The 27,086-nt window shown below is 42.2% G+C and overlaps 1 protein-coding gene across 2 annotated transcripts in view; it reads right to left on the reverse strand.

Annotated features, from left to right (window-relative positions):
- ADAMTS9 (ADAM metallopeptidase with thrombospondin type 1 motif 9) overlaps positions 1-27,086 on the reverse strand; it is a 160,787-nt gene that overhangs the window by 116,086 nt on the left and 17,615 nt on the right. Inside the window, exons 4-11 of one of the 2 annotated variants that reach the window (XM_047096972.1) lie at positions 16,585-16,874; positions 14,017-14,100; positions 13,803-13,915; positions 13,058-13,098; positions 12,827-12,932; positions 7,583-7,729; positions 6,209-6,350; positions 4,905-5,009 (exon numbers count right to left, since the gene is read on the reverse strand). In XM_047096972.1, coding sequence (XP_046952928.1) covers positions 4,905-5,009; positions 6,209-6,350; positions 7,583-7,729; positions 12,827-12,932; positions 13,058-13,098; positions 13,803-13,915; positions 14,017-14,100; positions 16,585-16,874 — 1,028 coding nt within the window. The remainder of the gene's footprint in view (positions 1-4,904; positions 5,010-6,208; positions 6,351-7,582; positions 7,730-12,826; positions 12,933-13,057; positions 13,099-13,802; positions 13,916-14,016; positions 14,101-16,584; positions 16,875-27,086) is intronic. The other variant, XM_047096973.1, reaches the window with a different exon arrangement.

Here is a 27,086-nt window from a genome sequence, read left to right on the forward strand (position 1 = left end):
CGGGGGTGGGGTGGGGGCGGGGGGGAGCGTGCTGGGAAAATGGACGACAAATAAGATGCAGGGGAAGGTCCCAGACTGAACGGGGCGGCCACACAGAAGGCTCAGCCAACAATGACTCAAAGGGTGCACTTAGGCTTTCTCTACTTTGCAGCGCCTTCTCCCTCGTAATTATTCTCTTAGGGCATCTGAGGATGGCTCCCTTTCCCTGGGCTGTGAGGCAGAGGCTTAAAACGTTGTGCAGAGAACTCTGGGCAACTCTGGACCCGAGAAAGGCGGGCGGAGGAAGAGGGACAACGGCACTTCCCGAAATCATTTTGGATTTGTCTCCACAAGGGTCTTGAACGTATACTGCAACGTACACACATACGAATAAAGGAGAGAGGTAGTAGCTTGGTCTAGAGCACCACCATCCAATGAGAATGTACCAGAAGCCACACACTTAAGGAAAGGTTTTTAATATCTAGAAGCCACCTTAAAGCAAGTAAAAAGAAAACTGAATTTTAACATGTTTTTTCTTAGCTCCAAGTATCTGAATAGTATCACTTCTGTGTGCGATCAATGCACAATTTGTTTTTTTGCACTCTTTTTCTCATACTCGGTCTTCAACACCTGCTGTATGTTTTCTCTTAAGCACATCTCAGGTTAGGACTGACATGTGAAGGGCTCATTAGCCATGTGCGGCTACTGGCTGCCATGCCAGACGGTGCAGGTCTTAGAAAGACAAAGCTTGGAAGGCCAATGGTCTCGTGATGAGCGGGGGCTCTGCCACAAACTCACTCTGAGACCCTAGGTGAGTCCCTGACTCTGTTTCCACAGCTGAAAACGGACACCAACCTGCAAAGCTGTCGTGAGTATAACACTAGAGACAGTGTATCTAAAGCACCCAGTACACAGCTATGTAAGTCAGGGGACCTGACTAAATAAAGTTAGTAACATAATGACAAACATTTATACAACTCTTAGCTGTGACACATATGCTGCCTTCCCGATGGCGAGCAAATGGAAATAATTTTTGACATTAAATAGAGAAAAAAAAATTATAAAAAGGCAAGATTAATGACATAGTTAAGTGAGGCCGAGACCCCAAGCTGCCTACCCAATATCCATTCTCTCCTATATCCTTGGTTAAAGAATCTGTATTTCCGCAGATTCTTGCACAGATCAGAGAAGTCAGCAGACTTCATTGGGTGACATTCCTGGGAAGGTCTTTCTGCCCCTTTGTCCCCTGCCCCTTGGCTTCATTCTGCCTGGAACTCCCACTTGATGGCTGGAGTCACTGCAGCTATTCTGTGATCTTGAGGAGGAAATTCATTTGCATATGAGAGCAGAACAGGAAGACGTTAGGAACCTACGTCTCTGCCTGATGATTTGTGGAGCTGCCACAACTAGTTCGGGACTAATTTTTTTGTATGTGCCAGAAAAAAGGGCCAATTTGCTTACATTACTATAATTGGATCTGACCTAAACAAAATCTTAATTAATATACAAATGGGGTCATAGCTGATGACTCTCAAATCCAGCCCTCAAGGCCAGCTGCTAAAAACAGGTTTTACAAATTCTACAAAATAATGAGAAATTCCTATACTTACAATTAAAAACTGATCTGCAAATCAAATATTCCTTACTGATGTGATCACTGATGCGCAGGAAGGGAAGGAGAAGAAGAACCTTAGAATAACAGGAGAAGTGGGGCACCTGGCTGGCTCAATCCAAAGAGCATGTGACTCTCGATCTCAGGGGTCTTGAGTTCAAATCCCACATTGGGTACAGAGCTTATTGAAAACAACAACAACAACAACAACAAGAATAGGAGAAGTGCCTGGAAATAAGAGCTGTTTGGCAGATATGTCCCAAGAGACTCTATTTCACCAGGAAAATTCGACAAATAATTACATAGTGGAAGAGCCATTACTTCATAACAAAGTGCTAAGCGGCTGGTGGAATCCAAGCCAAAATATAGTCAGCCTTTTTTAAAGGTATCCAGGACCACTTAAACGATAGTTTATATAAATGCATCTTTTTTGAGAGGTTGGAAGAGGTAGGTTTTGTCCCAAGGAGACTTAAAACCAGAGTTTCATACCTCAGACTCACAAAAAGGGTTAAAATGAAATGTTAATGGACTTAACAAGAGAATGGAGAAAATAAAGACAATTAGAGTCATTCATCAAAATAACATCGTGTCAGCAGCTCAAGACAGATCACTGCTGAGGGAGCAGGGCAGAAAGAAGAGAAAGAAACAAGAAATTAACCCCACCGCAAAGGGAGTCCGAATCGGCTGGAGAAAAGGCATATGGTTTTACTGCTAATTCTAAGAAAACAAAACAAAATGGAGGAAAAAAGAACACCAAGGATTTCTACGCCAACAATTCCACCATCTTGGGCATATGCAAAATGCATAAAGGCTCTTCAGGGAAATAAACACACACGTGCCCGCATCTTTATTTATTTTTTTTTTTTAAATTTTTTTTTTTTTCAACATTTATTTATTTTTGGGACAGACAGAGACAGAGCATGAACGGGGGAGGGGCAGAGAGAGAGGGAGACACAGAACCCGAAGCAGGCTCCAGGCTCCGAGCCGTCAGCACAGAGCCCGACGCGGGGCTCGAACTCACGGACCGCGAGATCGTGACCTGGCTGAAGTCGGACGCTTAACCGACTGCGCCACCCAGGCGCCCCGTGCCCGCATCTTTAATAAAAGCTGCTAGACTTGGATACTTTTTCTAAAACAGAACCAACAGCTACCTATCGTGTTCTCCGCATAGTTGCTTCTCTGAGAGTGTTCTGAGCCTGCCCTCTGGAATGCCTTGAAGTCTTTTGCTCTTGCTAAACATAAGCACACAGAGAAAAAGACTTCTGAAAGATCTACCAAATTTCCCCATCCCTCAGGTATAAGATTACCCTGCAACCCCTTATCTTCTGCTTCTGTTACGAAAACAGAAGATCAGAAAAAGATACGACAAATGTCCTCCCAACTTCCTTTGTGTTTCAGGGTTGACTGGGATGCCACAATGCTACGTTGACGTTGGTAGCCCATTCGCGGCACTATCACTAAATACAATGCATGTCATCCTATTACTGAAAATTCTTTGTTACGGTTTTTCCAGCGATAACGTGCATGAGAAATGGACATAGCAGGTGGGTACGTCAGATTGACTAAGGACCACCACGGGATAACACCAGTGATTTTTCTGGGATCAAACAGAATCAATTTAGGCAACATAGTCAGCTGGCTCTAACTCAAGCCAACCAACCAAGGCGTCAGCTAGGTCCAATCTAGGAACCACTTGCATCAATGGTCTGTCTGGATCAATGGAAACCTGAGAACCATATTCTCACTCAAACCTGTGATCTTCCAGCCATCAACACGTTGAGATAAACGTCCTGCAAAAAGTGAAGAATTCTCTCTGGCCAAGGAGAGCAATGTCTTTTGAAGTTAACGAAAGGTGCAAAAGCTACTGTGCCCATGTCCATGTATAGTTTTGGTTAGGTTGTTATTGAGGAAAGCTGTATTCTTAAGTGCTGAGGTCCTTAGCCATCAAGAAGTGACAACATGAGCTGACAGAGTCACCAAGTAAGTCAGGTATAAAATCAGCTTCAGTGTAATTTTTAATTTTTTGTACTGAACTTTGTAATTTTTCAAATAACTTTCATACTTGCCAGCTCGTGTAACTTTACAACCACCCTGACACATGAGTAAAGAAGCCACCGGTCTTCCTGCTTGACCACTGGGACCAAAGGAGCTCAGTGGGCCTGAGGTATGGCCACCATAGTAGACGCTCCAGACAAAGCAGAGGAGGAAAAGAGGGTGGGGAGGGGCTTGGGTGTATGGGGACACTGCCCTGATGAGCTGAGTGACCGTGGGCAAGTCACTTCTTTTTTAAATTCCCTATCTAGAAGATCAGGGAAGGGAGAGTTCAAGTCTGTCATTTCTGAGGACCTCTTCTATGGACACATCCTGAGGGCTACTAATTCCTCAAGGGAAACTAGAGGCAAATGAAATGAGCCAAGAACAGAATATTCAAAGTGAGGAAAGTGGACAGAGGGAAGAAGAGAGAAGACAGGAAAAATCTATGTAAGGATGACAAGAGACTCAGAAAATAGTTCCAGGACTGCATCACTGGTGAGTGCAAGGACACCATTTCCAAAGGGATAAAATCAGGTTTAGATCTAAAACTTCTTGTAGCCAACTTTTTTGTGATGATGATGATGATGGTATCACTGATACACTAACTTTTTATTCTTGCAGTGGAAAGCAAGTGCAGAAGGTGGCATTGATCATATTCCTAGGGGTGTGGACGCATCGTTATTTCCGGGCTGTACGAGTAGCAGATTTTGTTTGGTCATTAACAGATAAGTGGGAATAAGTGCAAATTCAGAATTTGCATTTGGATATATCCCAAGCGACCTCACAGTTCCTTTAAGGGACCAACACAGGCTGGGACAATCGTGGTATCCCACTAGTGAACAAAATAAGTTCACGGTATATCTGCGTTTCTTTGATTTTAAGACCCTCCATCAATTTAAAAACAGCCTTCCATTGCCCCCCACCCCCCACCTGCCACCTCCTGCAAAAGAGAGAAAAGAAAAAGGAACACCGTCTCGCATTAAATGTACCCATACCCTGAAAAGCACATTGGGATTTGAGGGAGGCTAAAATGAGAGAAGGGGGGTTTTCAAATTGAGGCAATAATGATGGCTCGGTGTCTTGCAGCATTATTGCACTGTAATGTAAGTCTTCCCAATTTTCAAATGTAAAGTTGAACCTCCTGGCCCCAAAAGGTATTACGCATGCTAAAACACACTGCATCAACTTCTATTCTAAACGATGGTGACCAAGCTGACAGCTACAGTTTTGCCCGTTTCTGCCGCCCCGAGACAAAAGAACGGATTGGGGTGCTACTTGCCTTTCCAGGCTCACACTCTGTCCCGTCTGCCCAGGGCGTGTGCTGAGTCCGGCAGCCTTTGTGCGCTCCATCCACATTATGGCACCAGAGCCGTCTACACTGCATCTGCTCAATTGCGTTAAACAAAAATTCAGCGATTAGACGTTATGGGACCAGGCAAGAACTGCTTTCAACTAATGTTTGGCCGGCGAGAGAGCGTGGGTTGGAAGGGGACTGGTTTTTTTTCCTTCCTATGATGAATGATAAAATATTCCAAAGGCTCAGAGGGCAGCCCGTGAGACACATTTTGACGTCTGGTAGGACTTCAGATGGTGTAAAGGGGGAATCTTTGCCATCATGAGTAACGCAGAAAGGAATATAATCATGGACAAATTTTACTAAAAATGTTTACTATCTCCCTGGAATCCCTGTGTTTCCCAATTCACCATGCTATCTCGGAAGTCTCTCCCTCCAAAACAGCCAAACAGACTCCCACAGGAAGGAAAGGGGGTACCTTTTGGAAGCACACTTGCACCCTGATAACCAATGGATAGCATTGGTCCAAGTGCCCACAGCACAGAGATTAAAATATCCCACACCCATCACTTGAGCTACCGCCAGAAATGATCTCAAGCCCCACATGGTCACGGGACACGGCCCTGACAAGCTGAAACCGGGGAACAGGTTTGCCTCATGAACCGCCTTCGCCGAATCTAGAAGATTCTGTGTGGTAAAGGTCACCCCGGCAAGTCAGGGGAGAGAGAGAAAAGGGCTGAGCTGTGCCATCACCAGCTCTGTGACCCCTTCCTCTCTGAGCTCACTTTCCCACGTGAAAAATGAAAATGATAATGGGGATCTCTCTTTTGGGCTGCCACGACAGGGTAATGAGAATGTGTAGGTGAAGTACCACCCAGCGGCAAGCACTATTTCTACTTGATCACCAACATCACTATTACTATTGTCTTAAACAGCCAGTGGACCCTTCTCAAGTTTACCATGAATGGCTGATGTTAGACTAAGAAGCCAGTGGGAAACTGTGAATTAAAAATGCCAGAATCAGGGCGCCTGGGTGGCTCAGTCGATCAGGCATCCGACTCGTGGTTTCGGCTCAGGTCATGATCTCGTGGTTTCGCGAGTTCGAGCCCCGCATTGGGCTCTGCACTGGTGGCACAGGGCCTGCGTGGGATTCTCTCTGTCCCCTTCTCTCTGCACCTCCCCCACTAGGACTGTCTCTGCCTCTCTCAAAATAAGTAACTAAAATGTAAAAGTGTTAGAAAACTGTCCAGAACCAAGGGATGAGGGCAGAGATGGCCCCACACACTTACCATATACGGGCACACCTGAGAACCTGGTCCAAAAATCAATTCACATTGTTTATTCACGTTGTAAAGGAGGCCCGGCAGTTGGGGAGGCAGAGGGTAGCGTCTGGCTTCAGGTTCATTAAGCAAACACTCACCGTAACCAGTGCTGTGGAAAGCAGAAAAACACAGATGGTGAGAGCATTGGATGAGATGTGGCTGTCAAAGGCTCCAGATGAAAGTGAAGGCCATCCCGCCTTTTAAAGGTAGAGCGGATAGTTTATTTTTCAAACGTGCTTTACTCTGTATATCCCAGGCTAAACTCCAGGAGCTGAAGTTCTATTTTTGGCATATACTTGTTTGTGGATCTGCTGGCTATCCATACAATATAGTCAGTAGGAAATATGTAGTTTTCCTAGCATTTATCACATTTTGGGGCAATTACCTATTATTATTTGCTATCGTCTCCAATAGACCGCAAGCTTCTTAGGGGCAAAGATACTATCTTTTTCATGTGCGCATGGGGCTCTAAACATTATAGCAACAGGTCTTTAGTAACTGTTTGCTGACTAGATGAGTGAGTGAACCTACAACCATAGTAAACAACCCTTCAGATCATCTGGTTAAAAAGAAAAAACAGCAATCCTCCGGTTCTTTGACTTTTCTGCAAACACCTCTTCTGGAAAATTCACACCTGGTGAGTTCTGATTAATAAGCCCCCTCTTCCCTGTGGCTGAAGAAATATACACCCAGTGACCTTGGACAATCACTTAACCTTTCGTACATCTGGGAGAGAACAGCAATAAATCTGTGACACAGGGATATTGTATAATGTAATTGGATCTCTGAACTGCCTGGCAGGAAGCTTAAAAAACAAAACAAGAAAAGAGAGGAAAGAAGGAGAGAGAGAGGGAGACAGAGACAGAGACAGAGACAGAGACAGAATGTTCTCAATTCAACAACATGGAGGTCTGTGTAATTTTCATCCACCCACATTACCCTCTTTGGGGTCGTCTCACCACCCTCCCCCTTTCCAAGCCAAAATTACTAAGTTGCAACCACATAAATATTTGTGGCCTTCCTTCATCGTGTAATCACAATCATGGTCCCTCCCCGAAGACCTGAACAGATTTCATATCTTTACCAAGAATGAAGCAACATTTACATATTCTCTTTAAGATCCTGACCTTTTCTTTAGCTCAGTCTGTAATCTTCAAAACTCTGGCAAGGATAGAACTGCACAGATGTCACAGAGTATTTTTTTTACCTCCTCCCAGGAATGTCAACAAAAATAACAACTCAAAAGGAATGCTTGACTCTACATTTTCTTTCCCACAATGAGTTCACTACATGGAGGCCAGACACTAGAAGCTCGTGCTTAAAAGAAAGTTTAAGTCTTACTCTAAAAACTCAGTGATATATTTTCGACTACATTTTGACCACATCCAGGGGTTGGTGTAGAAGTTCAATGTGGGAGCCATGACATGCTGGGGACTCTTCACTCCTTCCTCTTTGCACTTGTTGTTGTCATCGTGAGGCATGTTGAACCTAAGGCCAAAGAGACAAAGATGGGAACATCAACAAACACCAAAGGATTGAGCTCTCATCATTGTTACAAGAATGCATCTAAGAGCAAAAAGTTAACTGACGTCTTCATTGTGGCTAAGAACCTACATCCTGGTGATCACAAGAAAACCTACTGGATGGTTCGAGGCAGAGTGAAGCATAAAACAGAATTCTCCCCCAATTTAATACAAAGGGCCTTTAATGTATAAAAAAAAACAAAACAAAACAAAAAAAAAGGACAGTGGGCCATGATCTGGGTCAAGTGTACTTTTTGGTATTGCAGAGGCTGTGAACGTGCCATAGTTGGTGCTAGAAAACAGTAGTTGGAATTCCTAATAAGCTGTTAAAGGCCAATATATAGAGTCAAGAATTTGGCCAAGTTATGATAGCATCGTGAATACAAAGAGTCAGTCAAGTGTCAAAACTTGAGGCCAAAAGCTTTCTAATAAGAGGCTCACTATGGGTCTTGGCATCCCTCCTTTTGGGTCCGGCTGACGAATGATATAACCGCATAGGTATATCATTATAAAGGAATGTGAAGTTCGTGCACAATAAAACCCATTAAGGAAAGCGGCAGGCGTGGAAGCCGGACACATGCCAATTCAATTGGCTTAACGCAGACATGGCAAATAGTTTCATGCTTCCTGCCAACGCCAATTGATTGGTACTGGCTTCCTAAAAAGTTGGGCACAAAAAGATTCTAAAACTAATCCAGGTTCTACCCAAGAAAAGGCGATGATGGAGTGTCAATGTCCTCTGGGGCTTGGGAGGGAACTCAGCAGCAGCATTAACACATACTTGCCATTCTTGGCTTTGCCAGAGAAAATGGGGCCTGGGGGGGGGGGGGCGTGGGGAGGGAAGGACAGGAAGCATTTCTCAATCTAGAAACATCAATTCTATGACCCACATGCCATTCACAGCTCAGGTAACAAACCCCCAGGGACTGTCCTCTCTGAATGATGCTGCAGTCACAAAATTGATGCATGTGATTAATTTTGCATTTGGGGAAGAATTTGCATCATGAGTTCATCCTGAAATAGGGAAAGCAGCGAGCTAGGCAGAAGTGTGTGGACTTGTTTCACATTCAAAGCCCAGATAAAAGCCTATAAAATGCATTTCATTCATTTTCCTTGGGTTTGGTTTTCTTCTACGTTGGAAAAAAAAAAAAAAACAAAACAAAACTTGGGCTCCTCAATAATTACTGCCTGATGGAGTAAATTCCGAGTGGAAATTATGAGATAGAAAACCTTTATCTGTCTAAGTTCAAATTAATAGTTCTTCAGGCTTCCAAGTCCATTTTCTGCAAAGAATGACTGTCCCAGTTGTCAGTTCCCTGATGCAAAGTCACTGTCATTCTTATACCAACAAACCCAACACAAACAACACCCTCAAATCTTAGTTTTTTGTTTCCTTGTGGTGCAGAGGATCTGATGTTTGTGGTTAAATTGCTTGATTAAGGCCCCACAGCTGATGGGGTGGGGGAGCTGGGATTGGAAAGCACTTCAGTCTGACTCTAAAACCTCTGTGTTTTGGAATACATACAAAGCATATTCTCTCCTGTTAGACAAATTGTACAAGATTTGTCAGAAATACTGCGTAAAGATCTCTGTATCTTTACAGAGTAGAGACTCAGTGACCTCCCAAATTCTTCCTACCTCAGAGCTGGTATGAGAATGTAGGAACTATTTTTGAAGCATCCAATGATGCTCGACGCACATAAGATCAATTGCTGTTTCCTCTCCAACAGGGTTTTATGTTGTCAGACAGTCATGACTGTAACAACTTAACATTTAATCTTTAAAAAGGTCATTAGAGGGGCGCCTGGGTGGCGCAGTCGGTTAAGCGTCCGACTTCAGCCAGGTCACGATCTCACGGTCCGTGAGTTCGAGCCCCGCGTCAGGCTCTGGGCTGATGGCTCAGAGCCTGGAGCCTGTTTCCGATTCTGTGTCTCCCTCTCTCTCTGCCCCTCGCCCGTTCATGCTCTGTCTCTCTCTGTCCCAAAAATAAATAAACGTTGAAAAAAAAAAAATTTAAAAAAATATAAAAAGGTCATTAGAAAATTTGCTGAAAAGTACTGTAGCAAATTAAAATATATATATACATATGTATATATGTATATATATTCATTATATATTATTATATTCATTATATAATTATATACTCATTATATATTCATATATATTATATATAATTATATATAATATATAATTACATAATATATATTCATTATATATTCATTATATATTCATATATATTATATATATAATTATATATAATATATAATTATATAATATATATATTCATTATATATTCAATATATATTCATTATATATTATATATATTCATTATATATATATATATATATATTCATTATAGTCATTTTCCTTAAAATATAAGCAAACCTAACTATATGAAACAAAGCACCAAAACAGAAAGAATTCACTAAAGGGCTAGAGCTCTACCTTTTGTTTCGCTAATACCTCACATCATTCACCAATTACTTCATTTTTGTTTTTTTTTTAAACTTCTTAACACTTCAGAGATGTGGTGCATATGTTTTAGCCCTATCTAATAGTTAGGGAAACAGCATACATTTTTCTCAAGTCAAAGAATTAGTCCAGAACTTGCGTATCTGGCTCCCAGCTCCCTAGTTCCAATGTCACAAGTTGGTACCTCAACATTAGCAACTAAACTTGAGGCAATTTAATATTGCCAAAGTCAAACACAGGGAAACAACACTATCCACCATGTGGGGATTATGAAGTTTAAGGGAGACCATGTCAAAAGCTCCTAGGCCAACGCCAACAACATGGTTCTTGTTGGGGGAGATGTGTGTTGACTACAGTTGACACAGCTGAGGCTCCTCTGTAGCTGAAAGTATTCAGGTTTTGCTGATCAAAATTCTTACTTTCCTTAAAATACAAACTTAGTAAACTGACTGTCTAAAAGGAGTTTGTAAGCTCTTGTGAGGAAGGAATTAACAGGAAACTAATTATATTTCTTTAAATAGTATACGCCTCTTGACCATACATTGTGGGGAATTGTTAATCTGTTAATCACAAAAACTCTTGCCTTTTTTTGAATGCATTCCTGTCTCTATAATTTCCCCCATTGTGGTCTGCCTTGTTGAAACGCCACCCTACTCTTCATGGCCAAACCTATACCTCCTATTTAAAGGTCTAAAGCAATCACTAGACTTTATGCAAAAGAAACAAAATCCCCAAAAGATTCTATTAAAATAAGTTTGGGAAAAGAGAGTTAAACAAAACTAAGCAGTTTACTTTAATACAGGACTTGTCAGAGCCTTGACTTTATGTCACTCAGCCTTGTGACTCCAAGCAGGGCTCTACTGGGAAGAAAAAAAATGTTTTAAATCGCTTGAATATAAAAATCCTTCCCCCCTTCACAGAGCATTCTCCTGGAATTATTGTTGGAGCGCTTGTATTGGGAAATGTTGGTAGGACCAGTTTTTAAATTTTTTTTTTTCAACGTTTATTTATTTTTGGGACAGAGAGAGACAGAGCATGAACGGGGGAGGGGCAGAGAGAGAGGGAGACACAGAATCGGAAACAGGCTCCAGGCTCTGAGCCATCAGCCCAGAGCCTGACGCGGGGCTCGAACTCACGGACCTCGAGATCGTGACCTGGCTGAAGTCGGACGCTTAACCGACTGCGCCACCCAGGCACCCCGGTAGGACCAGTTTTTAAACTGAGTTCCAAGAAATCCTTGAGTTTCACAAAAATATCTCAGAAACCAAAAAGACAAAGAGGAAGCAGACTAAGAAGGACTCTGGCTCACCATATCTGCTTAAGTGAAAGCCATTTCTCTTTTGTGCTATAAATATTGAGCATCTGACAATATTTCCTTTGGAGAAAAGAAAACAGGCATGCTCTAAAAATATGCTTCAAAGTTTTAAAATATACCTATTATATGCTGAACTAAATTGGAGATGGCTTTACATATGCATCTTGCTTTCCTTCTAGAATATCACATTGTGCATACATGCCTTCAAAACTCATTTGTTGAGAGGCACCTGGGTGACTCAGTCAGTTGAATGTCCAACTTCGGCTCAGATCATGATCTCATAGTTTGTGGGTTCAAGACCCGTGTCAGGCTCTGTGCTGACAGCTCGGAGCCTAGAGTCTGCTTTGGATTCTGTGTCTCCCTCTCTCTCTGCCCCTCCCCAACTCATGCTCTCTCTCTTTCTCAAAAATAATTTTTTTTTAATTAAAAAAGTTTTAAATTAAAAATTAAAAAAAATTGTTGAATGAAAAAGCTTGCTTGATAGATTATTTTTCCTCTAAACAAAGTTAACAATGACATGCAAACTGATACACAACTACATTAGTGACATCTTTTGAAAAAATTATTTTTAAAAGATATAGCATAAGTAACTCATCCTAGAAAGAAAACAATGCAGATCAAAAATCAGAAGAATTTCTCGTAAATTTACACTCTTTCACCCATGTTCTAACTATCCTTTGTCTCTAAAGAACAAAAAGGAAAGGCCAATTTCATAATAACCACTAAGTGACCATAGTTAGGAAATGTTTTCTTCTCTGTATCTTTGTTTAACCTCTTCCCTGAAAAAAGGGATGTCATTGTGCCTAGAGGCTAAACGTCTGAAAGACAGCCTTGTATATCTACGATCAGGAATGATCTGGATTTGCGAAAACTCGTGAACCAGGGGAAGAGAGACCGACCCTTCCAGATAAAGATGTTACGTCACAAAAGTTTCCTAAGCTAATACACCCTCAGCTTCAGTGGATGGGCTGGAAAGGCCTCATTCCTCCAATTCCCAGTAGGAAAGGAGAATATCAGATTGTGCACAGAAAACATGCGCATTTGAACCCAGGATACACGTCAGCCATGGCTGAAGAGGGTTCACCGCATTACTCAACTTTCTAAAGTCTACGTTGTTTCTCCCAGTTAGGTCCAAGGCTCTTCAATCCTAAAATCTCTATTATGACTCTAAGAGTACGTTCCACTCTCTGAAGTCAAGTGAATACTCACTGATGCCAAGGAAGAAAAAGGGTTAGGTCACTGTGAATTAAATGGAAACACGGAAAGGAAACGTACACATGGCCCAGCTCGTGGGCTATTGTGAAAGCCGTGCTCAGTCCACTGTCTTCACTAATAGAACAGCTTCGGTAGGGATCACAGATGGTACCCAGTTCAGCAAGACCTATTCAAAGGGGGAAAAAAAGAAGGAAAGAAGGACTGAGAATTGCTTTGAAAAGCAACTGCGGCTTGGAATAAAAACATGCGGTAGACTGTTGAAGCCACGGAGGACACACAGAGCACACTCACCTAAGGTGTCACATTTGTCATGAGCTCTGCAGATATCCTGTCTGAAAGCAAAGCAGACTTAGGGCCAGGATAATAGCAAAGAGTAAATGTCAACACAAGTAAAACACTTCCCAATCCCCTAGACATTCACAACAGCACCCACCTTGCGGGGCAGGAGGTTACAAAACGCCAACAAGGCCGAGGGTTTGCAACTCAAAAAAGCTTGGGAGCCAGTGACTTCCGGATTAAAAGCTACATCTAGCGGTCTTCTTCTGCCGCAGGGGTAGCCACAGAGCAAGTGAAAACCTCTCCAACTGGGACTTTCCCGCCCACAGCGGCGTGAGTGCTTCTAGTTCCTTTGGGAGCATTCCTGAGAAGGCTCTGGATGCCTTTCGTTTCAGTTCTTGTAAAAGTAAGCGTTTGTGACTATACCCAAGGTGGCCAACAAGAAATACAGATAGGACAGCGCCCCTCTTGGTTGCCCTGCATGGCGCTTCAAACATTTTTGAGTTAGTAGCTGCCATTTACAAATTGGAAAATTTAAGGGGCGCCTGGGTGGCGTGGTCGGTTAAGCGTCCGACTCTTGATCTCGGCTCAGGTCACAATCTCACAGTTTGTGAGTTTGAACCCTGCATCAGGCTCTGTGCTGATGGTGCGGAGCCTGCTTGGGATTCTGTCTCTCCTTCTCTCTGGCCCTCCCCTGCTTGTGCGCTCTCTCTCTCTCTCTCTCTCAAAATAAATAAACTTAAAAAAAAAATCCATATACCTCGTTACAAGAACAGCGGTGTCATGCTGGATTCCACCTGGATAGTTGGAGTGCTGCCACTGGCAAAAATTTCTTAATGTTGTCTGGGCGTTAAAAGATATGGAAGGTCCTTCCTAAATGCGGAAGAGAATTATGATTGGCCCATTGTGCCGACACCAATTAGATATGCCATTTCGGATACATATACAAGAAAGAAGAAAAAAAACTTTATTACCTGTTCATTATGAATCACAACTAAGTTCACAATAACAATATTAATTAAATTTCCAATACTTGGGTCTTTATAGATAGAGGCTACCTGCAACCGAGATAAATTTTTCAAGGTTAATTGTGAACTCTGTGTAAGCAATAAGCAATACACTTCTTACGCTGGGCTCCACCTCTTGCCACGTTTTCACGTAACATATGCATTTGGTAGTTCTGAATTTGCATTCATTCAACAAACATGTATTAAAACTCTCTTTGAAAAATTCACAGACAGCAGTTTCAGATGATAATGAAACCTAACAAGTCTAAATTTCAAAGTGTTTTCCTTGGAAACTGCATTGCTACGCAACTTAAAAGTTTTCTGTGCCAAAGCACTGGATATTAATTTTCGATCACTCTTTCATCCCAGTTGAAGCCCCAGATTGCCCAATTATGGAATCTCACAGTGACCACGCGTTTGCTAATATTGACATTCTTCATGTTTACCTCCCATTTGTGTTCCTCACAAGCTGGTAACCTGTTTTTTTTTTTCCCCCAGTATTATCATTAATTATGAGAGCTAACATTCATTGAATGCCTGTTGTGTACCAGATCATTGCTGAAAACTGCACACACATTTGCATTTAGTCCCCACAGCAAAACTCTGAGCTGGGTATCATAATCTCTGTGCAACAAGTAAGGAAACTGAGGCTCAGAGAAATTAAGTAACTGTTCCAAGACTAGACAGCGGTGAGGAGCAGAGCCAGGCTCCATTTGACCCAGAGTCTGGGCTCAAAACTGAAATTCTTCTGAAAGGTCTGAACGTATAGGTTGGAAATGGACTTGACTCAGTGCGAAGGCTGTTTAGGTTCTCCTTTCCTTCCTCCAAGACAGGAGGGGTCTGGGGCACATGGGATTGAGTGTGGGGAAGGGGTGAGAGGGGAGAGGAGAGGGGAGGCTGGTTGAGGTGTGGGGTGGGGAGGACAAAGGAGTGGTTCACAGCAGTGAGGGGAAGGACAAAGAGAACCATAGGTGAGGGCGAGAGAGGAAGAAATCCTAAAGCATAGTTCCCAAACATGGCTGCTTTTCTTATTCTTTTGAGGAATTTATTAAAAGTACATTCTTGTTTATATAACTTAGGGTCAATCCATTGGAAGAAAAGCTATGTTGAGTCTTAAAATGAATGAGGGGAGATTATATGGGCTGCTAAAGAACAATTCCCAGTATTTTTAAAAGAAAAGAATAATACGTATAACACCGTATATTAATACTCCATTCTGGTTTGAAAAAAAGATACATATGCATACATATTCATCTAAGAAATACCTAGAGTTGTGTTGTCCAATATGGTAGCCATTTGCTACATGTGACCACTAAATACTAGAAATGTGGCTCATCGAAAATGACATGCGGGGTGCCCGGGTGGCACAGTCAGTTCAGGGTCCAACTCTTGATCTCAGCTCTGGTCATGATCTCATGGTTCCTGAGTTCGAGTCCTGCATCAGGCTCTGCGCTGACATTGCTGAGCCCGCTTGGGATTCTGTCTCCCTCCCCTCTCTACCCTTCCCTGCTTGCAGGCACACACACACACTCTCTGTCTCAAAATAAACAAACATAAAAAAATAAAATGATACGTGCTGTTGAGTGTAAAACACGTATTGAATTTTGAAGACTTAGTATGAAATAAAAGTAAAGTATTGCATTAGCAAGTTTTGAAACGGTAATATTTTGATAGAAAATAAAATATATTATTAAAACTAATTTTACTTTTTTCTTTCCTCACAGAGTGGCTAGAAAATTTAAAAATACATACATGGCTTGCATTATATTTCTACTGGGCAGTGCTGGTTAGAAACATATGCAAAAAAACCTTTTAATAGTTGTCGCCTCTAGGAAGGAACCAGGGTAGGGAAGGACACTTACTTTTCATTAATAGTCTTTGGTTCTGTTGGATTTTTTTTTTTTTTTTTATAATGCAAACCTATTGATTTCTTGATTCAAACCAAGAGTAGGAAAATACAGAGGAGAGATTTGAGGGCCTCATCTCAGGGCTATTTCATTCGAATCTTGGGGAAGGGGACAGAGGCACATAGCTGCAGGTCAAAAAGCTCCAAGGTGATTCTGATTCATAAGAAGCACTCAAAAGTCTTACGAGAGACCCGAACCCGCTTGTGCAAGTTTATATGTCACACAAAGAGCACTGGGTTTGGGACGTGGATACTCTACAGGTCACATGCAGTCTCTAAGCCCCTGATCAGCTTTACTTGACCACGGGCAAGTGACCTAAGTCCTCTGAGGCTCAGTTTCTCTGCAAAATGGGGGTGATAAGCTTACCTAGGAGAGTTGCCAGGAGGATTAGAAATGCCACCTTGTCACAATGAAGCACACTGTCTAGCAGAATGAACATTCAGGATGGTAGCCCTTATTGTTCTGACAGAAAGGCAACCAATACATAATCTTAGGTTCTCTTCAGTCACTTGCCTGAATCGTTGAAATGCCAGCCCTGAGAAGGCTCTTCCACAGCACTGGGTGGAAACCCATTTCCCAATGGCACATTTAAGGACCTCACAAACCACCTTCTTTTGAATGTACTTACAATTGACATTAAAGTTAAAATATAGTGCTGAAGGTTTGCTCCGTGGTATAAAACCATTTTGTTGTCTGCCACCACCATCACTTCTACAAACCGTGGGTAGGATAAAAAACGTTTTGTTCTTCTGTGGGTCCTCTTTTCCCTCGTGCTGTCCGTCTTGTTACCAGAGGCAGGCAGAGCCTTTGTTGCTAAGCTGCTTTTTAATACCGCCACATCGTCAGCCAGGCTATGCTTCTCTCCCCATTTTCTTGTTCTCATTTTCCTCTTGTCTTCACTGTGACTATTTTTGCGTTCTGTAACAAATCAGATGGCACATATTATGTTTCGAGCCACATCTATTTCATATTAAGAATGTAATTCGCCACGTCTTAAAATGATGCCTCTGTTGTCAAATTACATACAAAACCGGGTTCTACACCCTGTGGACTCCAGGGGAGAAACTCAATCCGCACTCTCATCTAAATGACGAAGGACCTGAAATGAGCCTCCCCGGAAGCTTCCATAAATGCTCACTTAGGGTATTAGAAAATCAGGCATGGGTCTAAGGGAAACAATTGCCTATGACTCTTTTCATTTAGTAACAAAGTCCTGCTGGGATTTAAGTGGTTGCCATTCATTGTTCTTTGCCACAGACAAAGGAAGGGCCAACACAGGTACTGAGCTTTAGAGAATGGAAATGGAGATGTCTCATACACACCACTTTTGATATTCAAGGAGCTACAAAATAAAGAGGCCTGAGAGGTGGCGAGGCTAACAGACAATACAAATGAACTCTAGAAAACGCACGACAAGGTTATTTTTCTATTACTGTCTTAAATAACTGTAATACGTGGAAGGTAAGAATAGAATCACGGCTCTTCGTCATCATTGAATTTTTAATTAATTTACTTCAGGGCTCAGCTAAGGAAGTGGATTAAATTCAGAGAGTATGAACGGGCCATTGGGGCCGTGATGGATAGTATCAGAATAGCTCTACTCATTTCTGACTCTTGCCTAGGTACCCCGTCAGTTCTACACAGTCTTGCTGCTCAGAGTGTGGTCCATGGACCAGCACCATTGGCTGCTCCCACAAGCTTGTTAGAAATGTAGACTCTGGCCCCACTCTACACCTGATACATCAGAATCTCCATTTTAACAAGATCTCCAGGTGATGCATATTCATATGCATGTTTTGAGAAGCACGAGTCTGGAACATGGCTTGAAGCTTGTATTGCTGGTGGAAATAATTCAATTTTAAAGTCATCAACCACACAATAAACAGAATAAGCATAAATGTGCCTGCCCAAACAGGTTTGGAGTAAAAACAGAACTTGATCAGTGATGTTGCCTCTCATCTCATAAATGTACTCCCAGGTTTTAATGCCACCATCTTGTAGCCTGAAACAGGCAACAGAATTGTACAATGGACAAGTATGCTTACCTAAGACACGAGTGCTAGAATTTATTACGCCAATAACAAAGATTAAACTATAAGTGGTTTCACATTTGAAGGGTTCACATATTTGACCATGAAAACCATTGCTAAAGCAACTGATGGAGGCCAGGATGTGTATTTGGCCCATGATGAGTGCTTTAGCAGTTGTTACAATAGTGAAATTAGTTCATACTGTCAAACAAGTTATATGCGATTCGGCCATAGATCACATAACTAGCCCAAAGTCTGGTTCATAGTACAATTCAATATGACATCCTTTTGTTCGGGTCTCCTTCAAGTACATTCATATACGTTATACCCATGCCATATGGGTCATTGGGCTGTCCCTTTTTAAGTCATCAAATGACTATGGAATAGATATTAATCAAGTACCTACTATGGGCCAGGCATTGAACTAGGCTCTTTGGTGTATGTTACCTCACGCTTCCTTTTAGAATGAGAAAATTAACCTCTACTGAGGAAAATAAATCTCAATGAGATTGAGCAACTCATCCAATGTTACATGCAGGAAGTGGCCATACAAGGTATGAGATGTGAGTTTGATCACTGCCCTGAAAACCGCTTTATCGGGGCAAGATTTCTCAAGACCTGGGGATTGAAATGGGCTCATGGTTTGGTTGCATCTCAACTGAAAAAAAGAGAGCACCTGGATATTTTCACAAAGACTAGCTCTTTACGGAAGCCATGTTGAAAATGGAATGCTTTTTAATATTAAGAAACTGTCATTTACTTTATGAGAAACAAATAATCCTGGTTAATGTCTTCTGTAAAAGCTTAAGACAATTATTGAAATCAGTAAAGTTTCAAAGGTTTTAGAGTCTCTTTCTTTTCTACTATTTCATGAATTTGTACTCTACTCTTTACTATTTTCTTCCATCTACATACAGCGGTTTCGTGTTCTTTTCCTTTTCCAGTGTCTTAAGGAGAAGGTACGATTACTGATCTGAGATATTCTTTCTGAATAGAGCCCTCGATGGTGCTAAAGTTCCCTCTAGCTCTGCTTTACCTGTAACCCAGACATTCTGATATGTTCTATCTTCACTCTCGTTCACCTCCAAGTATTTTCCAACCTCCCTTTTGACCTATTGGTTATTTCAGCGTGGGCCGTTTACTTTCCACATTGCTTTGAGTTTCCCACTTTTGAAATGGTTTGGATTTCTACTTTCATTCCACTGTAGTCAGAGAAGGTGCTATGTATTACCTCTATCCTTTAAAATTTATTGAGTTTTTTTTATGGCCTAGCATATGATCTATTCTGGAGAATGTTCCTTGTGCACATGAGAAGAATTTGTGTTCTGCTGTTGCTGGGTAAAGTATCGTATGGGTATCTGTTGGGTGTAGTTGGTTTACACTGTTGTTCAAGTTTTCTGTTTCCTGTTGATATTCTGCTTCCCTGGTCTAACCATTATAGAATATGGGGTACTGAAGTTCCAAGAGTTACTGGTGAATTGTCCATTTCCCCCTTTATTTCTGTCGGTTTTTGCTTCATGTGTCTTGGTGCTTTGTTACGAAGTGCATCTATATTCATTATGGTTAAATCTTCATAGTGAATTGGCCCTTTTTTAAAATTATAAAACACTCTGACAAGCTTTACTGTATCAATAAAGTAATGTGAAAGCGGCCAGTCAGTATATGATTCCAGTCATATGAAATGTGACAACAGGCAGAGCGAAAGAGACAGAAAGTAGATTAGTTGCTGGAGGTGGGGCAGGGGTGTGAGTGGTTCATGGCTAAAGGGTATGCTGTCTCTCTTTCAAGTGATAAAGATGTTCTAAAAGTGACTGTGATGATGGTCGCACATATCTGTGAATACGCCAGAAGCCATTAAATTGTATACTTTAAATGGATGGATGGGATGGTAGGTGAATTAGATCTCAATAAAGCCGTTTCAGAAAGAAAATATGTCAGTTTGTGAAAAATAAATAATATTTACTTCAGGTCTTCCTTAAGTATTTTGATTTATCAGGTTTAGTTAGAGAAAAGTATACCTGCAGTGAGAAAACCACTCAGGAAATGCTGTAAAGAATTCACTCTTTTTGACCACTGAGCAGGGAAAATATACTCTCAGAGAATCAACCATCAGGGGACTGGCACATGGAAAATGTGAGGAGGAACTGAGTCGGAGGAGGCACTAACTGGAAACAAAGTACACTTATTTAAATAACAAAGCTGAAGAAATCAGGCATTTAGTCACAAAGAGACTACAGTATATAACAGAACACACGAAAATTCTAATATTCCTGGAAGACATTTCATTCACAAGTAATCTGTATATCAAAGAAATAATTCAGTAGGCTTTATGTGGCATGAACAAGCAGGAATAAAATGACTTCTTCAGAATCAAAAATAACATCTTCTCATAGATAATACTTCCCAGCCTTTGACCCATCTGATCTTTTACCCTAATCAGTTAGAATCCTATTTGATGACCTAATTGGCTCAACTAATTCCAACCACATTATCCATTTTAACAGGCAAATTTTAATTTAACATTAAAAAATAGTATGAGCTTTAAAGATTCAGGTATTCATAATGACTAAAATGCATGGACGTTGTTTTACTGAGAACTGAAAACACAGGAACTGTAACGTGCATACCTACAAATAGAATTTGTAATAACAGCCAAGGATTTCCGCCAAGGGACATACAGGATAAAAAGAAAGTTGTCCACATTTCTCTTTTATGACCTGGTCGCATCATAGAACTGAGGCTAGTGTTTCCAATTTGCAATGTTACTTTCCTACCAGTTTTATCAGAATGGGCTCCATAGTGAAATTTCACCCCGGTGGAAAGCACAGGACAAAAGGCACATTTTTGCTCTTCTGTCTCCTCCTCCCATCACTCCCCCCAAGAAGCTTTACATGTATTAGTACTTTATGTTGGGATATAATTTGTTTACCATAGAATCCACCCTTTCAAAGGGTATAATTCAGTGGTTTTCTTGAACATATTCATAAAGTTGTGCAACCATCACCATTATCTGATTTTAGAACATTTTCATTGCCCCATAAAGAAGTTCTGTACCCATTAGTGGGCACTCCCCACTGCCCTTCTCCCTCTAGCCCCTGGAAATCACTAACTTATGTATCTATGGATTTGCCTATTCTCTCATGTCATACGGACGGAGTCATACACGACGTGGCCTTTTGTGACTGGCTTCTTTCACATTTTATTTCTTCGTTTCTTAATTGGCGGCATTTGGGTCTAACAATCCAATTGGGTAATTCTACTAGGACCATGCGCGTACAAGTTTTTGTGTGACCATGCTTACGTCTCTCTTCGGTATGTACCTAGAAGGAGAACTGTTGTGTTTACCAATTGGAAGAACTGCCAGCTTGTTTTCCAAAGTGGCTGTACCATTCTCTTGCCTCTTCTTGAAGTTCAAATACGACACTCAGAAATAGGAGATCATTTTTTCAAGATGGTTCTCCGAGGATTCCTCAAAAACTCATCACATTCACTTAACGAAATAACTTAGGAGCGACCCGTACGCATTCAAATCTTAAAACAGTGCGTTGAGCAGAAGAAGATACACCGTTGTCAAATAAGCACGCGAAACTACGCTCAGCATCGCACATTATCAAGGAAATGCAAATTAAAACAACATTAAGATATCGCCACACGTCATTTACAACGGCCAAAATCTGGAAGACGGACAACGCCAAATGCTGGCAAGGATGTTAACAACGGGAACTCTCATTCATTGATGGTGGGAACGTAAAATGGTACAGCCACTTTGGAAGACAGTTTGTCAGTTTCTTACAAAATGAACCATACCACATTATGTACCAATCAAGCTCCTGGGTATTTACCCAGAGGATTTGTTCACAGAAAAACCTGCACATGGAGGTCTATGGCTCCTATTCATAATTGCTAAACTTGGAAGCAACCGAGATGTCCTTCAGTAGCTGAATGGATAAATAAACTGTGACACAGCCAGACAATGGAACAGTATTTAGCGCTAAAAAGAAATGAGCTAGCAAGCCATGTAAAGACATGAAGGAACCTTGAATGCATACTGCTAAGTGAAAAAAGCCAATCTAAAAAGGTTATACACTGTACTGATTCCAACTATGTGACATTCTGGAAAAGGAAAACTATGGCGAAAGTAAAATATCAGTGGTTGCCAGAGGCTGGGGCACGAAGGGATGGGTGGGCAAAGCACAGAGGATATTTAGAACAGTGAGAGTACTGTGTATGAAATCATAATGATAGATACACGTCATTTTATGCATTTGTCCAAATACAGAGAATATAAAACACCAAGAAGAGATTATAATATAAATATGGACTTGACGTGATTAAGATATAATCATTATGGTATATCAATGTAAATTCATCAACTGTAACAAATGTACCCGCTGGTGAGAGATGTTGATGGTAGGGGAGGCTATACAGGCCCGAGGGTAGGGGATGTACGGGAAACTTCTGTACCTTCCTCTCATTTTGCTATTAAAACTGCTCTATAAAATAGACTTAAGACAAAAACAAAAAAAACCACGAAAAAGCATAATGAAATGCACATTGGCATTCAGAGAAAAGTGCAATATTTTGCAGTCTGCACCCTTGCATGCACACGGAAACAATGAGGCACGTTAAACAGCTGGAGGGGGCAGGGGTGTGTTTCCTAAGGCCACATCATAAGTACTCAAGTTGTAACATTTTGTAACAAGAAGATGAGTTAATATTGGCTCTTCCAACTGCTTTGCGTTGCTGACCACTAAGCGGAACCAGTGATGCTTACACCAGCACAGTGTTCCAAGATCTCATGTGCTGAAGGGAGCACGCTTCAAGCCCTATTTGACTTTGGGCAAGTATCCCACCCTCCCGCCAATGCCCACCTTTCACTCTCTATTCTCTCACTTATAAAGCTCAGTAAGAACAGTACCCATTTCATAGACTTGTCTGAGGAATAGTTGGAGGTCATGCATATAAAGTGCCTAGCACATAGGAAGCAACCAGTAAGTAGAGTTATTCTATTCTTTTTTACAAGTCATAAAGGACTTAAAGGAACCATTTAAGGGAGAGTGACTACATAAAAACAATTATCTGGGGTACAGTAACAATTCCAAAGATATAAGCTATTTGTACCCTTAAATGATCTTTTCTAAGTCACTTCTCTGGACCTCAGTTTCCTGACCTCTTAAATGGGCATGTCAGGGCATGCTCCTATGTTAAGGTGGTCTTGAGAATTAAATAACAAAGTATATAGAACATTCCTTATATGTTACATGTGGAATTTTAACAAATTACTTCTTGAACACCTAATTTGTGAAGGTATTGAGCTAGGTAAGTTGAAATAAACAATATCAACGACAAAACAAAAATAAAACTTGGGGCCAATCCTTAAAAAAATTATATTATAAAAATTCAAGATGGCGGGATGCCTGGGGGGCTCAGTCAGTGAAGCATCTTGGTTTCGGCTTAGGTCATGATCTCATGGCTCATGGGTTCAAGCCCTGCTTGAGGTTCCGGGCTGACAGCAAGGGGCCTGCTTGGGATTCTTTCTCTCACCCTCCCCCTATGCCCCTCCCCTGCCTGTGCTCTCTCTCTCTCTCAAAATAAATAAATAAACTTAAAAAAAAAATAAGATGGTTTCATTATTTAAAACCTCACAGTAAAAAAAAAAAAAAAACAAAAAACTGTAACATTTGGCTATTTTTGGTAAAAAATATTTTAAAGGCGCTTCATGTCACATTGCCATACAATAGAACGCATATGGCATTACAAAAAAACTGGAATCATTTTAGAAACTAACATTCAAGCCTTGTTATTCAGCAGTCACTCAATGAGAGTTTCATGTCCGCCGGGGTTGGGCTACGGAGACTCAAACGTTAACTTGAACAGTTGGGAAGTTAATTATTGCTCTCTATTTTCAGAAGGTTTATCAAAATTTAACTGAACTTCCTTAAGGCACTGAGCCACCTTGTGACCTCATGGTCTAAGTGGGCAGAGAAATCATAGCACAGAACCAAAGGGAAGACTATGCCTCCCTTCTGCTCCACCCTGGTCTGGCAGCCAAAGGAAACGGACAGGAATCTGTGGGTCCTGCTCCTGGCTTCTGGAGGCAGACCAGCCCCGGTTTGTGGCCTTGCCCGAGCACTCTTATAACTGCCCTTTGTGCCTCAAAGCCTCAGTTCCCTCATCTGAAAAATGAGGATAATAACAGAAATGAGGATTATAACAACAATTGGAATAGCAATGACAGCACATTGAAGGGTAACTGTGAGGAGAGAAAGAGAGGGTGTCCAAAACGTCCTCAGTGCAAAGCACAGCACGCAGGAAAGATCCACTAAGTATTTAAGGTGATAATAATGATGAGTGATGTCTTTACTAGTCGTTTGCAACAGATCTCCTCTTTAGGAATTCGTGTGCTGATACTAAGGTTTCTCAAGGAAAACAGTTCTATTTCAGAAAGACTCTTCTACAGGAAAGAAGGGAGGGTGGGGGAGGGGACCAAAGGGTGAAGGGCCGGTCCCTGCTCCAGTGGGACATCCGGTCCAGTGACAAGCACACGCGCACTGATAGGGGGAAGACAGTCTGAGATGTCACGGGATGGAAACAAAGGCCACAAACGCTTCCATCTCTCCACTGACTCCAAGAGCTGATAACATACCGGGAAGAAAAAGGAGAGGCCAGTGGCATTGCCCAGACTGTCTTTGTTCTCGTCAGATCTAAGATCTGCATTACTCCCGTCTGTTCAAAGGGTTCATGAAGCCTTCAGACAGAGATTCGGCTGGAGAGAAAAAAGTCTATTGGGACCAGAGGACGATGGATAAACAAGACCCGTGGGGGAGGGGGGGGAAGGTAAAACATAAAAAGAAAAACGGCCATAAAACCAATCAATGTTCTAATAATAAAGAACGATGAGTTTCCAGCAACTGGGTATGGAAGGAGCTGGGGGCATGGAGGGAAGACTGTCCTGGATGAATGAAAACTCACCAATGTTTAATTTTTTTAAAGGTCCTCAACTTGCTGGCTTTAAAAGCAAGAGTGAATCCCCAGATACTCACTGGGATATGTCAAACCCATTTCTCTGTACAAACGGTGAGCTTTGGGGAAAACACAAATGGCGCGCACAGTGTCTTGTGATGCTCTGTGCTCAGTGCCTGCCGGCAGGGAAATACGTGCAAAGGGCAGTGGTGGGAGACAGTTTGCTAAAACTCCTTTTGGCTGGCCAGAACCTTTGTGAGCTATGTTTCCCTGAGAGTGGTTCATGGGACATTAGTCCCAGAACATATTTCCAGAACCGAATAATGTAGGTTTGCAAAACATTACATGCAGCATTTCCATCTGGGACTTTCTCCATGCTCCTTAGCATTTTAAGAAAGTCAAGTCTTGCAGGGAAGAACCCAGTTTACATTTGTTGAACCACATAAGAGGGTAACTTATGGGCTCTTGGAGAGGTTACAGGGCAGGTGAGGGGGACTGACCCAGTCTTGGAAAGATAATGGAAAGAAGTGTATTGAGGAACTTTCCTCTGGGGGGGGGGGCGGGTGGGGGGGAGGGCGGTGGCAGAGAAGGGGATGCCATTGGAAGAAAACACTTGAGAAGCTTTCTTGCAGAGTTCAAGGGGCTCGGGTGGGTTGTGGGCTGTGGGTGGTGGGAGGCACGTCTGAGGGTCCTCACAGTATCTTCCAGCGGGTGGGTGCCTCCAGCCAAATGGGGAGACTCGGGGCACTACACCCAAAGGCCCGGCTTCCGCATTCAACAGCCTGCACCTCATTCAACAAAAGCAGTAACAAGGGGCTCCTGGCACAGTAACACCGGCTGACGTTTGTTGAGTGGGTTTCTCTGTGTCAGGGGCTCTTCTAAGCACTTCATATCGATTAACTAGATCATTCCTCCAAGCAACCAGATATGGGAGGGACTAGTCTATCCGTTTCAATATGAGGAAACTGAGTCATACTTGAAATAACTTGAGAAAATATTTAAAGAATATCTATTTGACGTAGTATAACATGCTGAACATACCCAGGCCTGCATTTCACTAAGAGACTGTTTGGTTTTACTATTAATATCCTGCAAAATACTCTTCTGGAAATGTTGGTGTTGACTCATTCCATTCTCTCCGCAGTAAGGGGAGCCTGGCCTTTCTGGCGGTGGGGTGCCAGCCGCCCACAGCCACCCTGTGCTATCTGCAGCCTGCTTTGGATGGCCGCCTCCCAGGCCCCTTTGTGACACAGCTTGGGACCTTCTAGGCCAGCACTTTCCAGAAGAAATAAAATGTGAGCCACACATGGAAGTTAAAATTTTCTAGTAGCACATTTTAAAAGCACCAAAAGGAACAGATGAAATTAATTTTGATATTTTCTATTTAACCCCATATATCTAGAATATTATCATTTCAACATGTGGCACTAGGCCACATTTCAAAGGCTCAGGAGCCACATGGGGCTGCTGGCTGCCATTATAGGACGGTCCTTTCAAGGTGCTCGCAGAGTGAATACCGGATCCGACATGCTGTGCCAGGGAAGTGTGGGCTTGGGACTCAGAAGGACCTGCGTTTAAATCCCGGTTTCTCCACATTCAGGCTGTGTGACTGTAGGCAAGTCATTTAAGGTCTTTGTGCCTCCGTCTTGTCATCTGTGAAATGGGGATAAGAAGAGTTCCTCCCTAACGGGGCAATGGGGAGGATTCAATGACTTCATACACACAGAGGAACGACACAGGGCCAGGCTGTGTAAAGGCTCTGAGGGCCTTGGTTCTGGGGTGCCTCGTGACTAAAGATGAGCAGCCCCCGAAAGCTGCAGAAAAGAGGTGGCCCCAGGGCTTGCTGCTATCTGACCTTTCACTGCAGCGGCAGTGGCTCTCCAGCTGAATGTGGTGCCTGTGGGGGGTCGAGGTATCCCTCCCCTGTCAGAGATTAAAGAGCAGTTGGCCCTGCAACTCTTTAAAAAGGCTTCTAGGCAACTCCTCGGGGGCATATCTCCCACATTCCTTTGATACACATCTCCCAGTTTACACACGACTGAGGACTAGCTTCCACACCACAGCCCGGACTACACATCCTTTCTCCTCCTCATGTCCACGTCCCAGCCACCACGGAAATGAGTGGTCACAGGGACAC

This window comes from Lynx rufus, unplaced genomic scaffold (assembly GCF_022079265.1).
Source record: "Lynx rufus isolate CCGP_SWC_20201006 ecotype Redwood Valley unplaced genomic scaffold, mLynRuf1.p SCAF_4, whole genome shotgun sequence".
Lineage (NCBI taxonomy): Eukaryota > Metazoa > Chordata > Mammalia > Carnivora > Felidae > Lynx > Lynx rufus.